Source organism: Podarcis gaigeae (genome assembly GCF_964106915.1).
Source record: "Podarcis gaigeae genome assembly, chromosome: 10".
NCBI classification, from domain to species: domain Eukaryota; kingdom Metazoa; phylum Chordata; class Lepidosauria; order Squamata; family Lacertidae; genus Podarcis; species Podarcis gaigeae.
Window position 1 is genome coordinate 57,225,249 of NC_139686.1, and position 18,339 is coordinate 57,243,587.

General features: G+C 44.4%; 1 protein-coding gene across 1 annotated transcript; it reads left to right on the forward strand.

The window, feature by feature from the left end:
* Nucleotides 1-6,796: 6,796 nt before the first annotated feature.
* Nucleotides 6,797-14,198, forward strand: LOC310825833 (hyaluronidase-4-like; the record flags this gene model as incomplete). The annotated part of the gene is made up of 4 exons (XM_083699652.1): nt 6,797-6,802; nt 8,282-9,187; nt 10,715-10,804; nt 13,726-14,198. 4 exons carry the CDS (start codon nt 6,797-6,799, stop codon nt 14,155-14,157), a joined length of 1,434 nt encoding a protein of 477 aa, XP_083555778.1. The 3' UTR covers nt 14,158-14,198.
* Nucleotides 14,199-18,339: the final 4,141 nt, after the last annotated feature.

Genomic DNA, 18,339 nt, shown 5'->3' on the forward strand with positions numbered 1-18,339 from the left:
TTAATGATGCTCTTCCTCAAAGCAGCTCAGTCTAACTTGTATGGGAGAATTCCATTTTATCTCCATAACACCACTATGGGATAGGCTAGGCTGGTGAAGTAGGTTTGCTGAGGGCTGCCCAATGCAATGGGTGGTTGAGTGGAGATTTGATCCCAGGACTCCATTTCCAGTTCTAACATTCTAGCAATTGCACCAGAAGACCAGCTTTCAGGCATGTGAATATTGCATTTCCTCCTGAAGCATGATTGTCTAGCCTTGAGCAAAGTTTACCATCTTGATTCAATGCATTTGAATAGTTTGTTACTGAAGCTGAACTTATACCCTCCAACATTTATCCGATGAAAATAAGGATGTCCTACTTAATTAATTAATTAATAAATAATAATAATAATAATAATAGTAATAGTAATTTTATTATTTATACCCTGCCCCTTTGACTGGGTTGCCCCAGCCACTATGGGCGGCTTCCAACACATATAAAAACATAAAATGTTAAAAAAATTCTCTATACAAATTTCTCTATTTAAATGCCTTCTAAAGGTTACATAGTTACTTATCTCCTTGCTTCAGGAGTCACAAAACCCTCCAATGAACATTTCTCCAATGAAAATACAGATGTTCTAAGGAAAAGCGGGACATTCTGGGATCAAATCAGAAACCAGGACAGCATCTTTAAATCAGGGACTTTCGCTGGAAGATATGGAGACTTGGAGGGTCTGTGAACTGGGGCTATCATTTCAATAAGCATAGGAGCCAACTCCTAGGGGCTGAGGTTCCTTCACCTCCCCAACAGAATATTTGAGAACCACCCTACACCAAGTTAATGGGCATTGCTATTCAAATGTACATGTAATGCAATTGATGATGTGGGGTGGGATTTACCTGCCCATTAACTTTATTAAAGTCGGCACCCCTGACAATAAGGGGTACATTTTCATTGCCTTACAGAAATAACAAACTGTCCACAATTATAGTTGATTGCCAAAATCTCTGCAGTGCAAGTACAATATATTCCAAAAAGTAGCTTAGTTTAGAATACAGTGGTACCTCGGGTTACAAACACTTCAGGTTACAGACGCTTCAGGTTACAGACTCCGCTAACCCAGAAATAGTACCTCGGGTTAAGAACTTTGCTTCAGGATGAGAACAGAAATTGCGCGGCGGCAGTGGGAGGCCCCATTAGCTAAAGTGGTGCTTCAGGTTAAAAACAGTTTCAGGTTAAGAACGGACCTCCAGAACGAATTAAGTTCTTAACCCAAGGTACCACTGTACTGGCTAATTGTACAATTCTATACATGTCCATTCAGAAGCAAGTCCCACTGAGTTCATTGGAGTCTGCTCCCAGGTTACTAAGTTCACAGTTTCCACTATGAGAAAGTAATACAGTGGTACCTTGGATCCCAACCGCCTTGCGAGTCGAACATTTTGGTTTCCGAACGCCGCAAACCTGGAAGTGAGTGTTCTGTTTTGCGAATGTTCTTTGGAAGCCGAATGTCTGACACAGCTTCCGATTGCGTGCAAGAAGCTCCGGCAGCCAATCAGAAGCCACACCTTGGTTTTCGAACATTTTTGGAAGTCGAACGGACTTCCGGAATGGATTCCGTTCGACAACCAAGGCACGACTGTACCTTATAAAAAGACTCAGCACCTGAAACTGATTAAAAATGATACCTTCCCAAAGGGTTACACATACTGTATTAGCAATCGTACTCTAAACATTTTTTTAATGAGACACTTGCAGAACACAATTCGTTAGGAAATCAGATACAGCTTTTATGTAGGGAACACATTTCTCTTTACATTACAGGAAAAGTCATTTCCTGTCAATCTGTGCCAGGTTCAGAGAGTGGGAGTGTTTGCAAATACAGGTTGTGCTAAAAATAAATTGGAAATGATAGTTTTGCACACAGAGAATGAGAGTCTGGAAACAATTTGGGGCTTCGGGAAAAAACAACAACCATACCAACCTAAGCTTCTATGAAACATGGTCGCTCCAATCAAGATAAGGATGCAATAAGGATTCCATGCATAGAACATCTGCTGGATTCAGATCCATGAGCAGGAACTAGATAAGCATTAGATGCCCATTTGAATGTGCATCTGAATGAAGCTGTTATCCATCTGTACTGAGTTACTTTCTATGGGCTTCAGGGAAGAGTGTTTGCCTTTATTGCATAAGATGAAGTCATTACCTCTTTATATTTTTATCGCACAAGATCAAGACATCACCTCTTTATATTTCAAGAAACAGCAATACCTTTTGCATAAGATTAAGGCATTGCTTTTTTATATTTAAAGTGGCAACAGTACTTTTTAAATTTCCCATTAACAGCATAATACATATGGCATTTTCACTGCAAGGTCATTTGGTACTTGGCAATCACATTCAAAGTCCCCCCTGCAAGCACTTATACTACTCCTGCCATATGTCTGGAATTTTCCGGATATTGCCAGGATTTGTCTACAAAAAACAGTGTCTGGGTGGAATTTTCAGAAGTCGGTTAAAATGTTTGGGAAAACCAGAATTGGGGGTGGGTTGTTTTTTTTGGCAAATTTCCTTTAAAAATAGCTTTAAAACTTCAATTTTTACTATTTGAAATATGACAACCCTAAATTATGCACATGTGCAGCTGAGGTTTTCTATCTTTATTGGGTCTCAGTAGCTCCTCAGCCGCAGGGAATGTCATCTGACTCAGAAACCATGGGGGATGGTAGAATCTTCCAATTTCACTTTGAGAATTTCCAATTTCCCCCGTCTTAAATCAAGTCCCCCCCTCACAGTTTTTCACCTTTTTGTAGCAATTGACAATTAAAAAATAAATACAAATAAAAACTATTATGAAAATTCATTGGAAGTTTAGTACGAATTTCTCATAAAAAACATTGAGGTACCCAGTTTTGACAAATCTACACATTTTTTGCAAAGCAATTTCCCCTAATATAATGCATTCGTGCATGTTCTTTTCACTCACCTATGCATTTATATGCATGCACATTTTTTACCCCATTTGTACACATTACCTGGCTGGGATTGCAAAATTCATAGAAATGCAAATCTCAAAAGTTTGCTGTGTTTTTGGTTTACTCAGAAGTATTGAGCTCAATGGGACTTTCTCCCAAGTAAGTATGCATAGGTAGCTTTAATTTCTATTGAACTCCTACTTCTTTAAGCAATGTTTTTCTTGGCTAGTATAGGCTCACCTAACACACACAGGTATTATTTTCTTCTTGATCTGTACTTTTAATTGTAGTTCACCCCCCTTCTCCATTTATTACATTCTGGAATGTCTCTCTGCCCTTATTCCTTATTCCCTTAGAGACCTCACCCCTAAGCAGAAGATTAGTCTTTGTTCTGCTTAGTTCCTCCTGCCACTTAGATTAACCTCTAAGCCACATTGCATTTGGAAAATACTTCTTAGTTTCAGCTGTATTCCAGTTTCCATACCCATGGAAAAGACCAAACACATATATACACACATATGCAAAACTGCACAATTTACTGAGACTCTCTTTTACTGTATGTAGCAGCAGAAATTAAATCAGCACCCACGTTAAATTGAGATTCCCTATTACTGCCAATTAGGAACGCGGGTGGTGCTGTGGGTTAAACCACAGAGCCTAGGACTTGCCGATCAGAAGGTCGGTGGTTCGAATTCCTGTGATGTGGTGAGCTCGCATTGCTCAGTCCCTGCTCCTGCCAACCTAGCGGTTTGAAAGCACATCAAAGTGCAAGTAGATAAATAGGTACCACTCCAGCGGGAAGTTAAACGGTGTTTCCGTGCGCTGCTCTGGTTTGCTAGAAGCGGCTTAGTCATGCTGGCCACATGACCCGGAAGCTGTACGCCAGCTCCCTCGGCCAATAAAGCGAGATGAGTGCCGCAACCCCAGAGTCAGTCACGACTGGACCTAACGGTCAGGGGTCCCCTTACCTTTATCACTGCCAATTAAACTACTGAATAATTTCATCAACTTCAAGTGTATAACTTTGGATTTGTCTAGTTGTTCTGCTGGTACCTAACCTTTGAGATTTTTTTTTTGTGGGGGGGGGGGAATCTCTCATACACATGTTGGAATGATTATAATTTTTCCCCAGTCACAAAATGCTAAGCAGACTTTCATAGTGTTCCAACACATTCTTTCAAACACTGACCTGCCATTTATTCCCCCTTTTATGCTGGGCTACATTAATATCACTTCCTCTTGCTAAGACAAATGTTCTCGCAACTACTTCTAGCTGTGAATAATGCATAGCGATGCCGTGAGCTTTCCGCACATGCAATGAAGTGATGAGCAGAATGCCCTAATGGCATAGCACTGCAGTGAATGTCTTGCGCCCTGAGGCTCGAGCACAACAGGGAGAAGTTACTCACCTCAAGATTATGCAGTGAACAACTGATGACTGATAATAGGAAGGTGCATCGTTCCAGGCTATGAACAGGAACATTTGGATAGGAAAACGAAGCAGCACATGATGATTTCGGCAAGATCCTTTGTTGTGCTCATAGGTAAAGGGACCCCCGACCATTAGGTCCAGTCGTGGCCGACTCTGGGGTTGCGGTGCTCATTTCGCTTTATTGACCGAGGGAGCCGGCATACAGTTTCCGAGTCATGTGGCCAGCATGACTAGGCTGCTTCTGGCAAACCAGAGCAGTGCACGGAAATGCCGTTTACCTTCCTGCCGGAGTGGTACCTATTTATCTACTTGCACTTTGATGTGCTTTCAAACTGCTAGGTTGGCAGGAGCAGGGACCGAGGAACGGGTGCTCACCCCGTTGCGGGGATTCGAACCGCCGACCTTCTGATTGGCAAGTCCTAGGCTCTGTGGTTTAACCCACAGCGCCACCCGTGTCCCTTGTGCTCATAGGTAAAAGGTATCAATAACATTCCACCATTTTTTTTGATAAATCAGGATCTCATCCCCAACATAGGCACCAACTCTAGAAGGGTGAGGTGTCTTGAGCCCCCCCACATGTCTACTGAGATGGGGCTGAGCTCCCCACCCCAATCTTGAGGGGCAGAGGAGGCTCTGATCTTGACCTCCTCCAAATGGTTGGCCGCCTCTGCCCAGCCCCTTTCTTGCAATGGGGCAGCTAGGACTGTCCAGAGTGTCCCGGGGGTGTTATATCATGAGGTTGCGGTCCTCACAAAGTTTCCTGGAGGGCAATGAAAGTATGGCTGCCCTTCGCAGCACTGAAACAGTGCTGTCTGTTATGTATTCAGTGGTCTGTGTTTGATCACTGTCTCTCAAAAGGTCTCCGCCTCTCTCCTGGTCCAGTCACCTTGGCCTTGGTTGCCCCTCCTTCAAGCTCACTTCTGTTGCAGGACCAGTTGCGACGAGGCCAAGGAGCCAGGAGATGAGCCAATGCAGGGCGCAACCTGGCACCTTCTATCCCCATGAGAAGCCTCCTATCTCCTCACAAGAAGAGAAGACTCCCTGGAAAAGACTCTGATGTTGGAACAAAATAAAAAAAATATCCTTCCAGTAGCACCTTAGTGACCAATTAAGTTTGTTATTGGTATGAGCTTTCGTGTGCATGCACAAAGATTGAGGGCACAAGGAGAAGGGGATGAAAGAGGACGAGATGGTTGGACAGTGTTCTTGAAGCCACTAACATGAATTTGACCAAACTGCGGGAGGCAGTACAAGACAGGAGTGCCTGGAGTGCCCTGGTCCATGGGATCACGAAGAGTCGGACACAACTAAATGACTAAACAATAACAACAAATCCCCAAAGTTTGTGAGAGATTTAAACCAGTTGCTCAAAGACCAATTTAAAGAACACTTAAAAGCTTAGTTGGGGGGGTCTTCTGTTTTTAGGACAATTCATACACAGCCACCACACAATTTCTCCTTCCTGTTAGGAACTGCATTATACCAGCGAAAAGACCAGGTGAGAAAACTTATGAGTGGAGAAAACAACAACTACTGTTATTGTTATTTGCCGTTTGAAAGCCAAGGCACGGCTTCCAATTGACTGCGGGAGCTTCCTGTACTTAGCTGCGGAAGCTACAGCGAATGTTCAGCTTCCAAAAAACATTTGCAAAGCGGAACACTTACTTCCGGGTTTGCAGTGTTCGGGAGCCGATTTGTTCGGGAGCAAAGCCATTTGACAACCAAGAAACCACAGTTTTTGTCACTTACTACAGAAAACGTCTCAAGCAATTTACAGTGGAATCTTGGTTTTTAAATGTAATTCATTCTGGAAGATCGTTCGACTTCTGAAATTTCCAAAAACTGAGGATCAATGGGCAGTTGGCAAAATCCATTGAAAAAATGGAGACTTGCAAGGCGCATTCGAATATGGAAGCAATTACTTCTGGGTTTTCGGCATTCTGGTTCCGAATCGTTTGGCTTCCAAGACACTTGAAAACTGAGGTTCCACTGTACAGTTTTATAAAAGCATACAAAACCATGGCAGCTTAACAGAGAATTGTCCATGGTTAACAATCCAGTTAAATTTAGGATTGCTGTGGCCTTTGAGGAGATTTTTATCTAGTTTTCTGCTGGAGAAGTGAAGAATTATTCCCTTTCACACCCAATGCCTGTCTCATCACGAGGATTCCTGGGTTTGTTTCTTAAGGAAGCAGCACTCAACAGTCCCAGGAACTCGTCAGAACTCCTTTACCTTTTAAAAGTATATTTTTCTTGCTGGATTTGATCTAGGAGATCTTACAGCCGCTATTCTATCAAAGCAGAACTCATTACCTCCCAGTGCCATGGATGACCAAAGCAAATCTCTGTAGTTAGCTACAGTTTATCCCGTGCAATCGATCACCTGTGATGAAATCTGGGGAAATGGATGTAAGGGGGTTGATAGCAGTCGGAGCAAAAAGCAGAAGATATGGAGTTGACTATGAGCTTATAATGGGAGGAAGACTGCACTATGATCCCACAGATGGCAAATGACATCGCTTTCAATTATTACATTTTCCTTTGGGTGTTGTAGATCAATTCCTCTTGACAGCTGAGTAAAAAAATTGATCTATTTATAAAGCTCAGATGATGTTATGCTTGCTTGTTGCTACTCCACCCTAGCAGAGGTCATAGTCATTCACCAGGGGCAGTTCTGAAAATGTTTGTTTTCTGTTTCAAAACCCAGTGTTAAAAAAGCCATATATTTTTAAACAGAGGCATTCCCGTGCCACTTTGGTATGTTATTACTGTTTAGTAAGAACCCAAATTAACAGAAACCCATTCATCTAAGTCCAAACACTTGTCCTTAAATAGCTTTGTTTTATTTAAATGGCCCATGAAATAGACTGGCAGTGACATCCAGTGGCAAAATTGAACAGCTACAACTTGGTGTGAAGTGCCGCAATTTCTAGGCCCAGATTTGTGACTTTCAGGCATGGTTCCAAGCAGGGTTTGGGTTTTTTGTTTTGTCCTGCCACCTTCACTGGGGAAACTCGCTTTTTACTGCTGAATTGGAACAATAGTCAATTGGGTTTTCTGCAGGTTGACATCAGTTCCATGGTAAACAGGGGGGTTTCCCAGGGAAGGCAGCAGGTCAAAACCCCCACAAAACCTTGCTCAGACCTGTGCCTAGTTATCACGGCAGAAATAATTTTATTTGTGTTTTAAAAACATTTATGTTTTCATAAATGGAAGCGGCCCACAGTGGCTCGGGCAACCCGGTCAACAACCACCACAACAACAACAGAATAGGACATCCCTATTTCCCTCAGATAAATATTGGAGGGTATTCTATTTTCCAGTGACAGTCCCAGGTTTACAGAAGCCATCCTGGTTTCTGATTTGATCCTGGAATGTCCCATTTTTCCTTAGGACATCAATTTTCATTGGAGAAATATTGGAGGGGAGGTCTCTATTTTCATCAGAGAAATGTTGGAGGGTATGCCAATGGCCCATTTTCTTTGTAAAATTATTATTATTATTAATTGAATTTATGTACCATTGTATACCTGGAGGTCTCAAGGCGGTTCACAGAACAAAATCAGAATATAAAACCACAAAATATATAATCAAAATAAAAACAACCCAATAACACTCCCCAAAAAACCATCATATTTTAAAAGAGCATAGGATGTCAATCAAATCAGCCAGGATACTCTCTGAAAGTTTCTGAAACTGTGGGAGCCAAAGATCACCTCTGGCTTAGGTGTTATATTCAGCTTTAGATAGTTTTTGTAGTTCTTTATTGTTATTGTTCTCATTTTATTTTCCTTTGCACTTGGTAAAGTTGGGAGATGTACTTGCAAATATTTTCCCATAACGGCAGCCATATTGAAAACCCAAATATTGCTTTCTATTATCCAGCAGGTCCACTTCACAACTTGGATACATATGACATTTGTGTGGAGTTCTACTTTCACCATGAAGCCAGCTCAGCTCCCTGTTTTCCGAAGGAAGCCTTTTGTGGCAGCCTGGAACGCACCGACGGATCATTGCTCCATCCGATACAACGTAACGATTAACCTGGAAATGTTCCACGTGACTGGAAGCCCGTTTGCCAAAGCGAGAGGGCAGAATGTGACGATATTTTATGTCAACAGGCTAGGATATTATCCGTGGTACACACCACAAGAAATCCCTGTCAATGGTGGCCTCCCTCAGAATTTCAGCTTGCAAATGCATCTGGAAAAAGCTCTCCAAGACATTGACTACTACATTCCCGATAAAGATTTCACTGGGCTAGCAGTCATAGACTGGGAACACTGGAGGCCGCAATGGGACCGCAACTGGAATACAAAGGATATTTACAGGAGGCAGTCGAGGAAACTGATTTCTGAAATGCACGAAAATGTTTCGGCAAACGCCGTTGAGCGTCTAGCTAAGCTTTCCTTTGAGCAATGTGCTAAGGCGTTCATGAAAGAGACAATTGAGTTGGGGATTAAAAGTAGGCCCAAGGGCTTGTGGGGATACTACTTATATCCTGACTGCCACAATTACAATTTCCGTGACCAGAACTATACTGGTTCCTGTCCAGAAAATGAGGTTTTGAGGAACAATGAACTGTCATGGCTATGGAACAGCAGCGCAGCCCTGTATCCTTCCATTGGCATTAAGAAATGCCTTGGAAACAGTGATAATATATTACGCTTTTCACAGTTTAGGGTGAACGAATCGATGAGGATTTCCATGATGACGTCACATGGTTACGCTCTTCCGGTATTTGTATATACCCGACTAGACTATAGGGACGAGCCTTTGCTATTTCTATCCAAGGTAAGCTATTTGGGGAAAAGTAGGAACTGCTATGTTAGACCTGGTTTAGCATAAGGATCCCTGGATGGTTAAATCCAGTTAAAAGCAACTATGTGGTTCCAGTACTCAACTCGCTTTCAGGCCGAGGGAGCCGGCGTTTGTCCACAGACAGTTTTCCAGGTCATGTGGCCAGCATGACTAAACCTCTTCTGGTGCAACGGAACACTGTGATGGAAACCAGGGTGCACAGAAACGCTGTTTACCTTCCCGCTGCAGCGGTACCTATTTATCTACTTGCGCTGCCGTGCTTTCAGACTGCTAGGTTGGCAGGAGCTTGGGCAGAGTAACGGGAGTTCACTCCATCACAGGGATTCAAACCGCTGACCTTCTGATCGGCAAGCCCAAGAGGCTCGGTGCTGCAACCCCATAGTCACCTTTGACTGGACTTAACCATCCAGGGGTCCTTTACCGGTTTAGTATCCTGAACTAGGAAAGCTTTCTTCACATTTTACCTCAGCCAAGAGCTCAAGAGATGGACCTAAGCAACAAATTATTTTTCCACCTTATCCATGCATCTTTAATAGGGGTATAATAATAATTTTGGCTTACTTAATACAGTGGTACCTCTAGTTACAAACTTAATTCATTCCGGAGCTCCGCTCTTAACCTGAAACTGTTCTTAACTAGAAGCGTGCTTTCGCTAATGGGGCCTCTTGCTGCCGTTGGGCCGCCGGCAGATGATTTCTGTTCTCATCCTGGGGCAAAGTTCTCAACTCAAGGTAACTCTCCCAGGTTAGCCTGAGGCATTTGTAACTTGAGGTACCACTGTACTGGCTTTTGTAAAACAAATAAACAGAAAAAAAACACCTGCGAACTGCTTTATATGTTCAGGAAAAAAAATATATATAAATGCTAAGCATTATATATAAATGCTAAGCATTATTTCACATTTCACAGAAAGGCTTAGTGCATTAGACTTGGGTGCATAAACATTTATTTGAGTTGACTGTGTTAAGAAACTTCATTTTGCACTCTTCTCCAGAGTATTTAGACGGTTACAAATTGTTTTTCAAACCGAAGTTTTCACTACGCTGGGGTAATAGATGAGAAGAGCCTATTATAGGCCTTCGTTTGCTATATTTAAGGTAATTCCAGGAAGGAGTGAAGATTTTGAGTGTTGCAGTTTGCCCCAAGACCTTCCAATACAACAACAGGCCTCCTGCTGCATTATGGGAAATGTGACCCCAGAGTACAGAAATACAAGGGGGAACCCAACTAAGTCATTATTCTAGTTTTACAATTCTAAAAAAGAAGGCCTAGAAACAATACGCATTAGCTCATAATACTTGAATTATTATTTTCTTTGATTTTTGAAAGAGACAAGTAAACCTACTACTAGGCTGTAGACTAGTTCCCTGAAGAGTAGCCCCTTGTCCACATGGCCCATTTATCAGTTTTTTTAAGTAACTGTTTCCCCATCTTTAGCAAAATTTGTTGAGAATAAACAGTAATAGACACTGATGATGTTTCCTTCTGTTTCCAATATAGCAAGATCTTGTTAGCACCATTGGAGAAAGTGCTGCCTTAGGAGCTGCGGGAATTGTTATTTGGGGAGACATGAATTTAACATCATCTGAGGTAAACCCATGCCTTGGTTCTTCCTTGTGGATATTATTTAATCTAGTAGACAGAATTTCTATTGTATGCCATTTTATTTTATTTTATTTATCTTTTGAGGTGCAGTTTATCTGACAACTCAACCATTGCTAGCCTGTCAATAGCATATGGAATGTGTTCATGGGTCACTGATAGGAAGGAGAGAGTGGCTGAGTCTAGGATCTGGATCTAAGTTTTGAATAACTGTCTGTTTAAGTCAAAACAAAAAAAAATTCCTTCCAGTAGCACCTTAAAGACCAACTAAGTCAGTTCTTGGTATGAGCTTTCGTGTGCATGCACACTTCTTCAGATACACAGATACACATGGTGTATCTGAAGAAGTGTGCATGCACACGAAAGCTCATACCAAGAACTGACTTAGTTGGTCTTTAAGGTGCTACTGGAAGGAATTTTGTTTTGTTTTGACTATGGCAGACCAACACGGCTACCTATCTGTGTCTGTTTAAGAATTGACATGTCTTTTTGCCCAGATGGACAGATACTTGAAGTAAGAGAAGGCGACTTTCTTCTTATAGTCAACAAGGCAGGTCATCCGCAGTACTCTACAGTGGTACCTTGGTTCTCAAACTTAATCCGTTCTGGAAGTCTGTTCCAAAACCAAAGTGTTCCAAAACCAAGGTGCACTTTCCAATAGAAAATACTGCAAAATGAATAAGTCTGTTCCAGACTTTTAAAAACAACCCCTAAAACAGCAATTTAACATGAATTTTACTATCTAACGAGAACATTGATCCACAAAATGAAAGCAATAATCAATGTACTGCACTATATAATAAATAAGACAGTATTGTAGATGATGAAAATGAAAAAAATATTTTTTTTCTTCCCTGCATTGATGATAGTCATTGTTTGGATGGGGGGCTTTTATCCATTTCCGCAGTCACACAATCAATCAATCAATCAATCAATCAGTAGCTGAACTGGGTTCCACACAGTCACAAAAACAAATTAACCAAAAAAGCCTCAAAAACAAAAACGCAAAATAAATAGCAAAAACAAAAGCACCAAACTTAATCCATTCTGGAAGTCCGTTTGACTTCCAAAATGTTCAAAAACCAAGGCACACCTTCTGATTGGTGCAGGGACCCCAGAAACAATAAGGAATGACCGCATTGGACACTCAAAACTTGCTGATTTGAAGGTTGGTGGTTTGAATCCCCGTGATGGGGTGAGCTCCCGTTGCCTGGTCCCTGCTCCTGCCAACCTAGCAGTTCGAAAGCACATCAAAGTGCAAGTAGATAAATAGGTACCACTCCAGTGGGAAGGCAAATGGTGTTTCTGTGCTCTGCTCTGGTTCACCAGAAGCAGCTTAGTCATGCTGGCCACATGACCCGGAAGCTGTACGCCGGCTCCCTCGGCTGATAAAGCGAGATGAGCACCGCAACCCCAGATCATGACTGGACCTAATGGTCAGGGGTCCTTTTACCTTTACCGGGGGTGCTGAGTGCCCGCAACAAAAAATTTGTGGCTGCTTGTGCCCCAAGGACCCCCTATAGTTTCAGGTTACCAGATTTTTTTCAATGAATCTGGGGACACTTTTCAACTTTGAAAGGGATTGATTTTGTCAGGGACTGATTTGTAAATCCAGGGACTGTCCCTGGGAAACGGGGAAGTCTGGTAACCTTACTATAGTTGGCTCCAGTGATCAATGCCATCTGGTCAGCAATTAGTGGTGGCACCACAGTAGGATCCCCCTGCCAATTCTAAGGCTCAATATCATAAGACCTGAGCTTACAGTGATACCTCGGGTTACAGACGCTTCAGGGTACAGACTCCGCTAACCCAGAAATAGTACCATGGGTTAAGAACTTTGCTTCAGGATGAGAACAGACGTCCAGAACGAATTAAGTTCTTAACCCGAGGTACCACAGTATAGCATAAGGCTCGTATAGTTTTTATACCTGAGTAGATGAGATAATTTAAACACGTGCAGCTTGTCATTCAGCAGTGTTGTAGGAGTACAAAAAGTAAAAAACAACAACCCATCAATAAGATAGTAAAAAACAAAACAAAACCTTAAGCATTGAACAGCACTGAACAGCAAAACAGCTATGACATAATCAAACCAAATCAGTTGTAATCTTTGTCTTAAGAGAAATCATACTTTCCTTTTATGTCCCATCCTCACGCACCCTCCGCTGTGTTTTATTCTGCACTATTCATAATGTTCACAACTAGACTTCCATCTTCTGTATCTTCAAAATTGCCTAGAACAGGAAATTTCAGTAGCTGCAGCTTTCCTCACCCTTTCATGCCAAGCCTTGCCTGCCAAAATCATTTTTTCTCCTCAGCGGCTAAGGAATCAGGACACTTGCTCTTCCTTATGTAAGAGCATCTGATTGGCAGGAGAAACAAATTCATCTGGAAAGGCATTGTTAGAAATCGTAACGTTTCTACGGAACTCATGGACTTTTGAGGTGTCATGCAATATAGGCACCATTATACTATGCTGAGGCTGGCGCTGTGGGTTAAACCACTGAGCCTAGGGCTTGCCGATCAGAAGGTCGGCGGTTCGAATCCCCGTGATGGGGTGAGCTCCTGTTGCTCTGTCCCAGCTCCTGCCAACCTAGCAGTTCGAAAGCACATCAAAGTGCAAGTAGATAAATAGGTACCGCTCCGGTGGGAAGGTAAACGCCATTTTTGTGCACTGCTCTGGTTCGCCAGAAGCAGCTTAGTCATGCTGGCCACATGACCCGGAAGCTGTACGCCGGCTCCCTCAGCCAGTAAAGCAAGATGAGCGCCTCAACCCCAGAGTCGGTCACGACTGGACCTAATGGCCAGGGGTCCCTTTACCTTTATACTATGCTGAATTGATGTTAATTGAGAAGGGCATGCCTTCACACAATTTTGCAACTTCTTATTTTTCTTCTTGCTCCATCCAGGTCAACTGCACAAAGGTGAAACAATTCGTTGCTTCCGAGCTGGGCTTCTACATCGTCAACGTAACCAAAGCGGCCGAGGTGTGCAGCTGGCATCTTTGTCACAACAACGGGAGGTGTGTTCGAAGGAACTGGAAAGCCTTAGATTACCTCCATTTAAATCCTCAGAACTTCCAAATAGAAGCGTCAGGCGGCCTGGGCTTTACTGTAAGAGGGGAAGCATCACCTGTCGACCTTCAAATAATGGCAGAGAAATTCGCCTGCCATTGTTACCAAGGGTTTGAAGGCACTGATTGCAGGGAAATGAAGACTACAGGCAGCCAACCAGGAGATTCTGCCAATTTACTCCCATCTGGAATGGTAGTTGTGATAAATTTGACTTTGTTAATCTTTTTAATGCCTGAGACTTCCGTCCTAAGAGTCAAATTGCAGTGAGTCCCTCAGAGATCTGTTACATCAGAGGAATTAAAAATCAATTGCCCTATGCATTTTTACCTCCGAAGCAACATGCAAATATTAAGCAAGATAAGAGAGATTAAAAGATACCAAGAACACCATTGGCTAGCAGAAATGTCTGACAGTGTCACAAAACTATTAATGTGATAGAGGTGATCAACACAACAAGTCATGACCCATTGTTTTTCAGCTGAAACCATTTCAGATAGCCTGGTGAAATGTGTAGACCAGCTGTCCACATTGGCACAATTTTTTGGGGGGGGGGTCAGGGGGCTTCTGAGTGATCCATTCCCCTTTCAATCCCCTTACAGTGCCAGTTTGATGCGAATATGTTGATATGGACTTAGATCCTAATATAACAGAACCTGCAGCGTGATCCTATACGTGTCTGTGCAAAAGCAAACCCTTGCTAATCCCAGGCCAGGGGTCGGCAACCTGCGGCTCCGGAGCCGCATGCGGCTCTTTAACGCCTTTGCCGCGGCTCCGGGGTGGAGGCGAGGGGAGGAGGCGCATTTTCCTTTGTTCCCGCCCCAAGCCTCGCGCGCCCGACGGGAGCTCCTGCCGGGCGCGCAAGGCTTGCAGACACTCGCCCGAAGCACGGGGAGCCCTCCGGAGGGCTCCCTGTGCTTCGGGCGGCAGGCTGCCGCCCCAAGCCTCGCGCGCCCGACGGGAGCTCCTGCCAGGCGCGCAAGGCTTGCAGACACTCGCCCGAAGCACGGGGAGCCCTCCGGAGGGCTCCCTGTGCTTTGGGCGGCAGGCTGCCGCCCCAAGCCTCGCGCGCCCGACGGGAGCTCCTGCCGGGCGCGCAAGGCTTGCAGACACTCGCCCGAAGCACGGGGAGCCCTCCGGAGGGCTCCGCGTGCTTCGGGCGGCAGGCTGCCGCCCCAAGCCTCGCGCGCCCGACGGGAGCTCCTGCCGGGCGCGCAAGGCTTGCAGACACTCGCCCGAAGCACGGGGAGCCCTCCGGAGGGCTCCGCGTGCTTCGGGCGGCAGGCTGCCGCCCCAAGCCTCGCGCGCCCGACGGGAGCTCCTGCCGGGCGCGCAAGGCTTGCAGACACTCGCCCGAAGCACGGGGAGCCCTCCGGAGGGCTCCGCGTGCTTCGGGCGGCAGGCTGCCGCCCCAAGCCTCGCGCGCCCGACGGGAGCTCCTGCCGGGCGCGCAAGGCTTGCAGACACTCGCCCGAAGCACGGGGAGCCCTCCGGAGGGCTCCCTGTGCTTCGGGCGGCAGGTTGCCACCCCAAGCCTCGCGCGCCCGACGGGAGCTCCTGCCAGGTGCGCAAGGCTTGCAGACACTCGCCCGAAGCACGGGGAGCCCTCCGGAGGGCTCCGCGTGCTTCGGGCGGCAGGCTGCCGCCCCAAGCCTCGCGCGCCCGACGGGAGCTCCTGCCGGGCGCGCAAGGCTTGCAGACACTCGCCCGAAGCACGGGGAGCCCTCCGGAGGGCTCCCTGTGCTTCGGGCAACAGGCTGCCGCCCCAAGCCTTGCGCGCCCGACGGGAGCTCCTGCCGGGCGCGCAAGGCTTGCAGACACTCGCCTGAAGCACGGGGAGCCCTCCGGAGGGCTCCCTGTGCTTCGGGCAACAGGCTGCCGCCCCAGCAGGCAGCCGCTGGCTGATTTGCTGCTATTGCTTTGCAATTTGCAGCTACTGTTTTGAAGGGGAGTGAAGAACACACACTCAAAAAAAGGTAACTTGTTAATATAACGTTTATTTCTATGAGGAGGAGTAATTCTGAGGGGTCAAACAAAAAATAATTAAAAAGTGTCAAAAAAGTTATTTTTATAATGACGAGGATAACATTGGGCTAAGAAACAATGTATGCAGTGTTATATTTGTTTTAAATGTCGCAATGGTTTTGCGGCTCCCAGTTGTTGTTTTTTCTTCGGAAACGGGTCCAAGTGGCTCTTTTTGTCTTAAAGGTTGCAGACCCCTGTCCCAGGCTAAGGGAAGAAGTTGCTTGATCTGAATTTTTGCAGCAGACCAACCTGATCCAATGTTCCTAAATTTTTTTGTGTGGAACGGAATGTAACTTCCCATAGGATCATGCAAGTCTCTTGATTTTGCAGCACAGTTTGGGTTCATAAAAGTGCGAACAATGGATTTTTATGTAAAGTTGCATAAAAAGTGTGCATTTTATGGGGGGAAAGTGTTGAAAACTACATATTTTACAGTAAAAAAGTGCATAGAATATGTGCAAAAATGTGGGTGTGTTCTTTTAAAATATCTGCACAAAATGGGGTGGAACAGACCTTTGATTGAGTGCTAACAAGACTGAAGCAGGACAGAATCAGCTGCTCGGACCATCTGGGCTCCCAAGTAAGTGGGCAGAAGATTGCAACCCTAAGGAAGTTTGTGGAAGGAAAGTTCCCTGTCTTCACATTTCCCCTGCAGCCACCTGTGCCCCTAAAAAGCCTCCTGAACAACTTGGATGGGGTGTAGTGCAGGGCTTCCCCATTTTTCCTGCAAGGCAGTTTTGGGCAAGCTATGCCCACCCATTGTACCTGGGACAGGTAAGCAGGGGCTTCAAAGCAACACTTGAGCACTTAAAGTGATCTCCTGATTATTTGCTTGCTGGAACAGCCGATGGGTGGAGAGACTATGCCTTGGTCCAGGAGGGAGAAGTGGTCTCCACTGAAACTGCTGTTAAAGTGGAGACAGAACCTCCAAAAACAGGATGCTCTAAGATGGGGCTGTTTAAAAGCCCTTTGGCAAACAGCCCTGTACTGTTCTTTGAACCTCTGGGATTTGAAGATTTAAAGAGCAGTGTGGGGCTGTTGCTCAAGGGGCTTTTAAACAGAGCCACAATGTGCTTTCAGGACATGAAAACCAGGGTTTCAAAGTGAAGCATCGGCTGATGTCATAGTGACACCAGGTGATTGACAGGTGGGCAAATCTCCCAGCAAATTTGGCCCTCCAGCCAGAAGGAGGGGCAGTAAACATTCCTTCTGTAAACCTTAAGTTAATTTTTCTTAGGATCCAAGCCACTGTATTTATATGTGTGTGATTGTCCCAGAGAAACAAGCAAATATCTTTCCCCGTGTTGTAGTTGTAGTGTCAGTGGGGTACACTGCAACCCTCAACATGTCTACTCAGAAGCAAGCTGCATTGCATTCAATAGGAATAGCTCCTTGTCCAAGACAGGAAAAAGATTTCATTTGAATTTGTGTAGTGTTTGAGGCACTTTTGAAAAACTGGAAAGATCCTTACATCTAAACAATGCCGGATGGTTTAATATTTTCAAGAATTATAATATTATCTGTATTAAAATAAAATAAGAAGGTATATCACTCCTAAAACATTTGGATGTTACAAAAAAAAAATCTATTTAGGAAGCTCAGCACTTTCCCCCTGCTCTGTTCTATAGCTGCCATGATTCTTTGTGCAATATTACAAAGACTTTTATTAACCGCGAAATAAATATTGATTTAACAAAGAGGGAAAAGATGAACAGTTTTATGATCCAGCAAATTCATTGTGAATATCCCCATCCTTTGGGGTGGGGCCATGTCTTTTCAAGCCCCTGTATAAATTGGGGCTGCAAACTATCATCAGCTTAATTGGGAGAATAATTAACTCAAGCTTAATTGTGGCATTACAATCATTAGGCTGCTTGGTTGCAAGTCAGCTTGAGTATTTGACGGGGATGTGATTGACTGATGCTGTAAAAAGAACAAATAATGAATTACTTGATGAATTGGTGGAGGCATGTAATTGGCAAGGTAGCATTAGGACGCTCCTATAAACACACCATCAAACTGTGTGCGTGGTGTATGTGTGTGTGTTTAATTTACTAAATTGTGGGAATGCTTCTCTCCAAGCAGGACTTCAGTTACAGAAAGAGAAATGTCTTGATAGTAATTGACCAGTTTTAGGGCTGCCATACGCCCAGAATTTCCTGGACATATCTGGAATTTGTCTGCTGGAAACAGCGTCTGGTCGGAATTTCCAAAAATTGGTAAAATGCCCGGGAAAACCCTGGTGTGTAGCAACTTTGGCTCTCCCCCCCCCAAAAAAAAATAGCTCAGCAACTTATGTGTCTCTCCCTTGTATAGAAGTATCTGTTGGGAATGCTCTGCTTCACGGGGTAGGAAAACAGATGAAATGACTTGCAAAGCCCTCTGCAATTCTATGAATCGATGGAATTCAAAGCACTTTTGAAATAT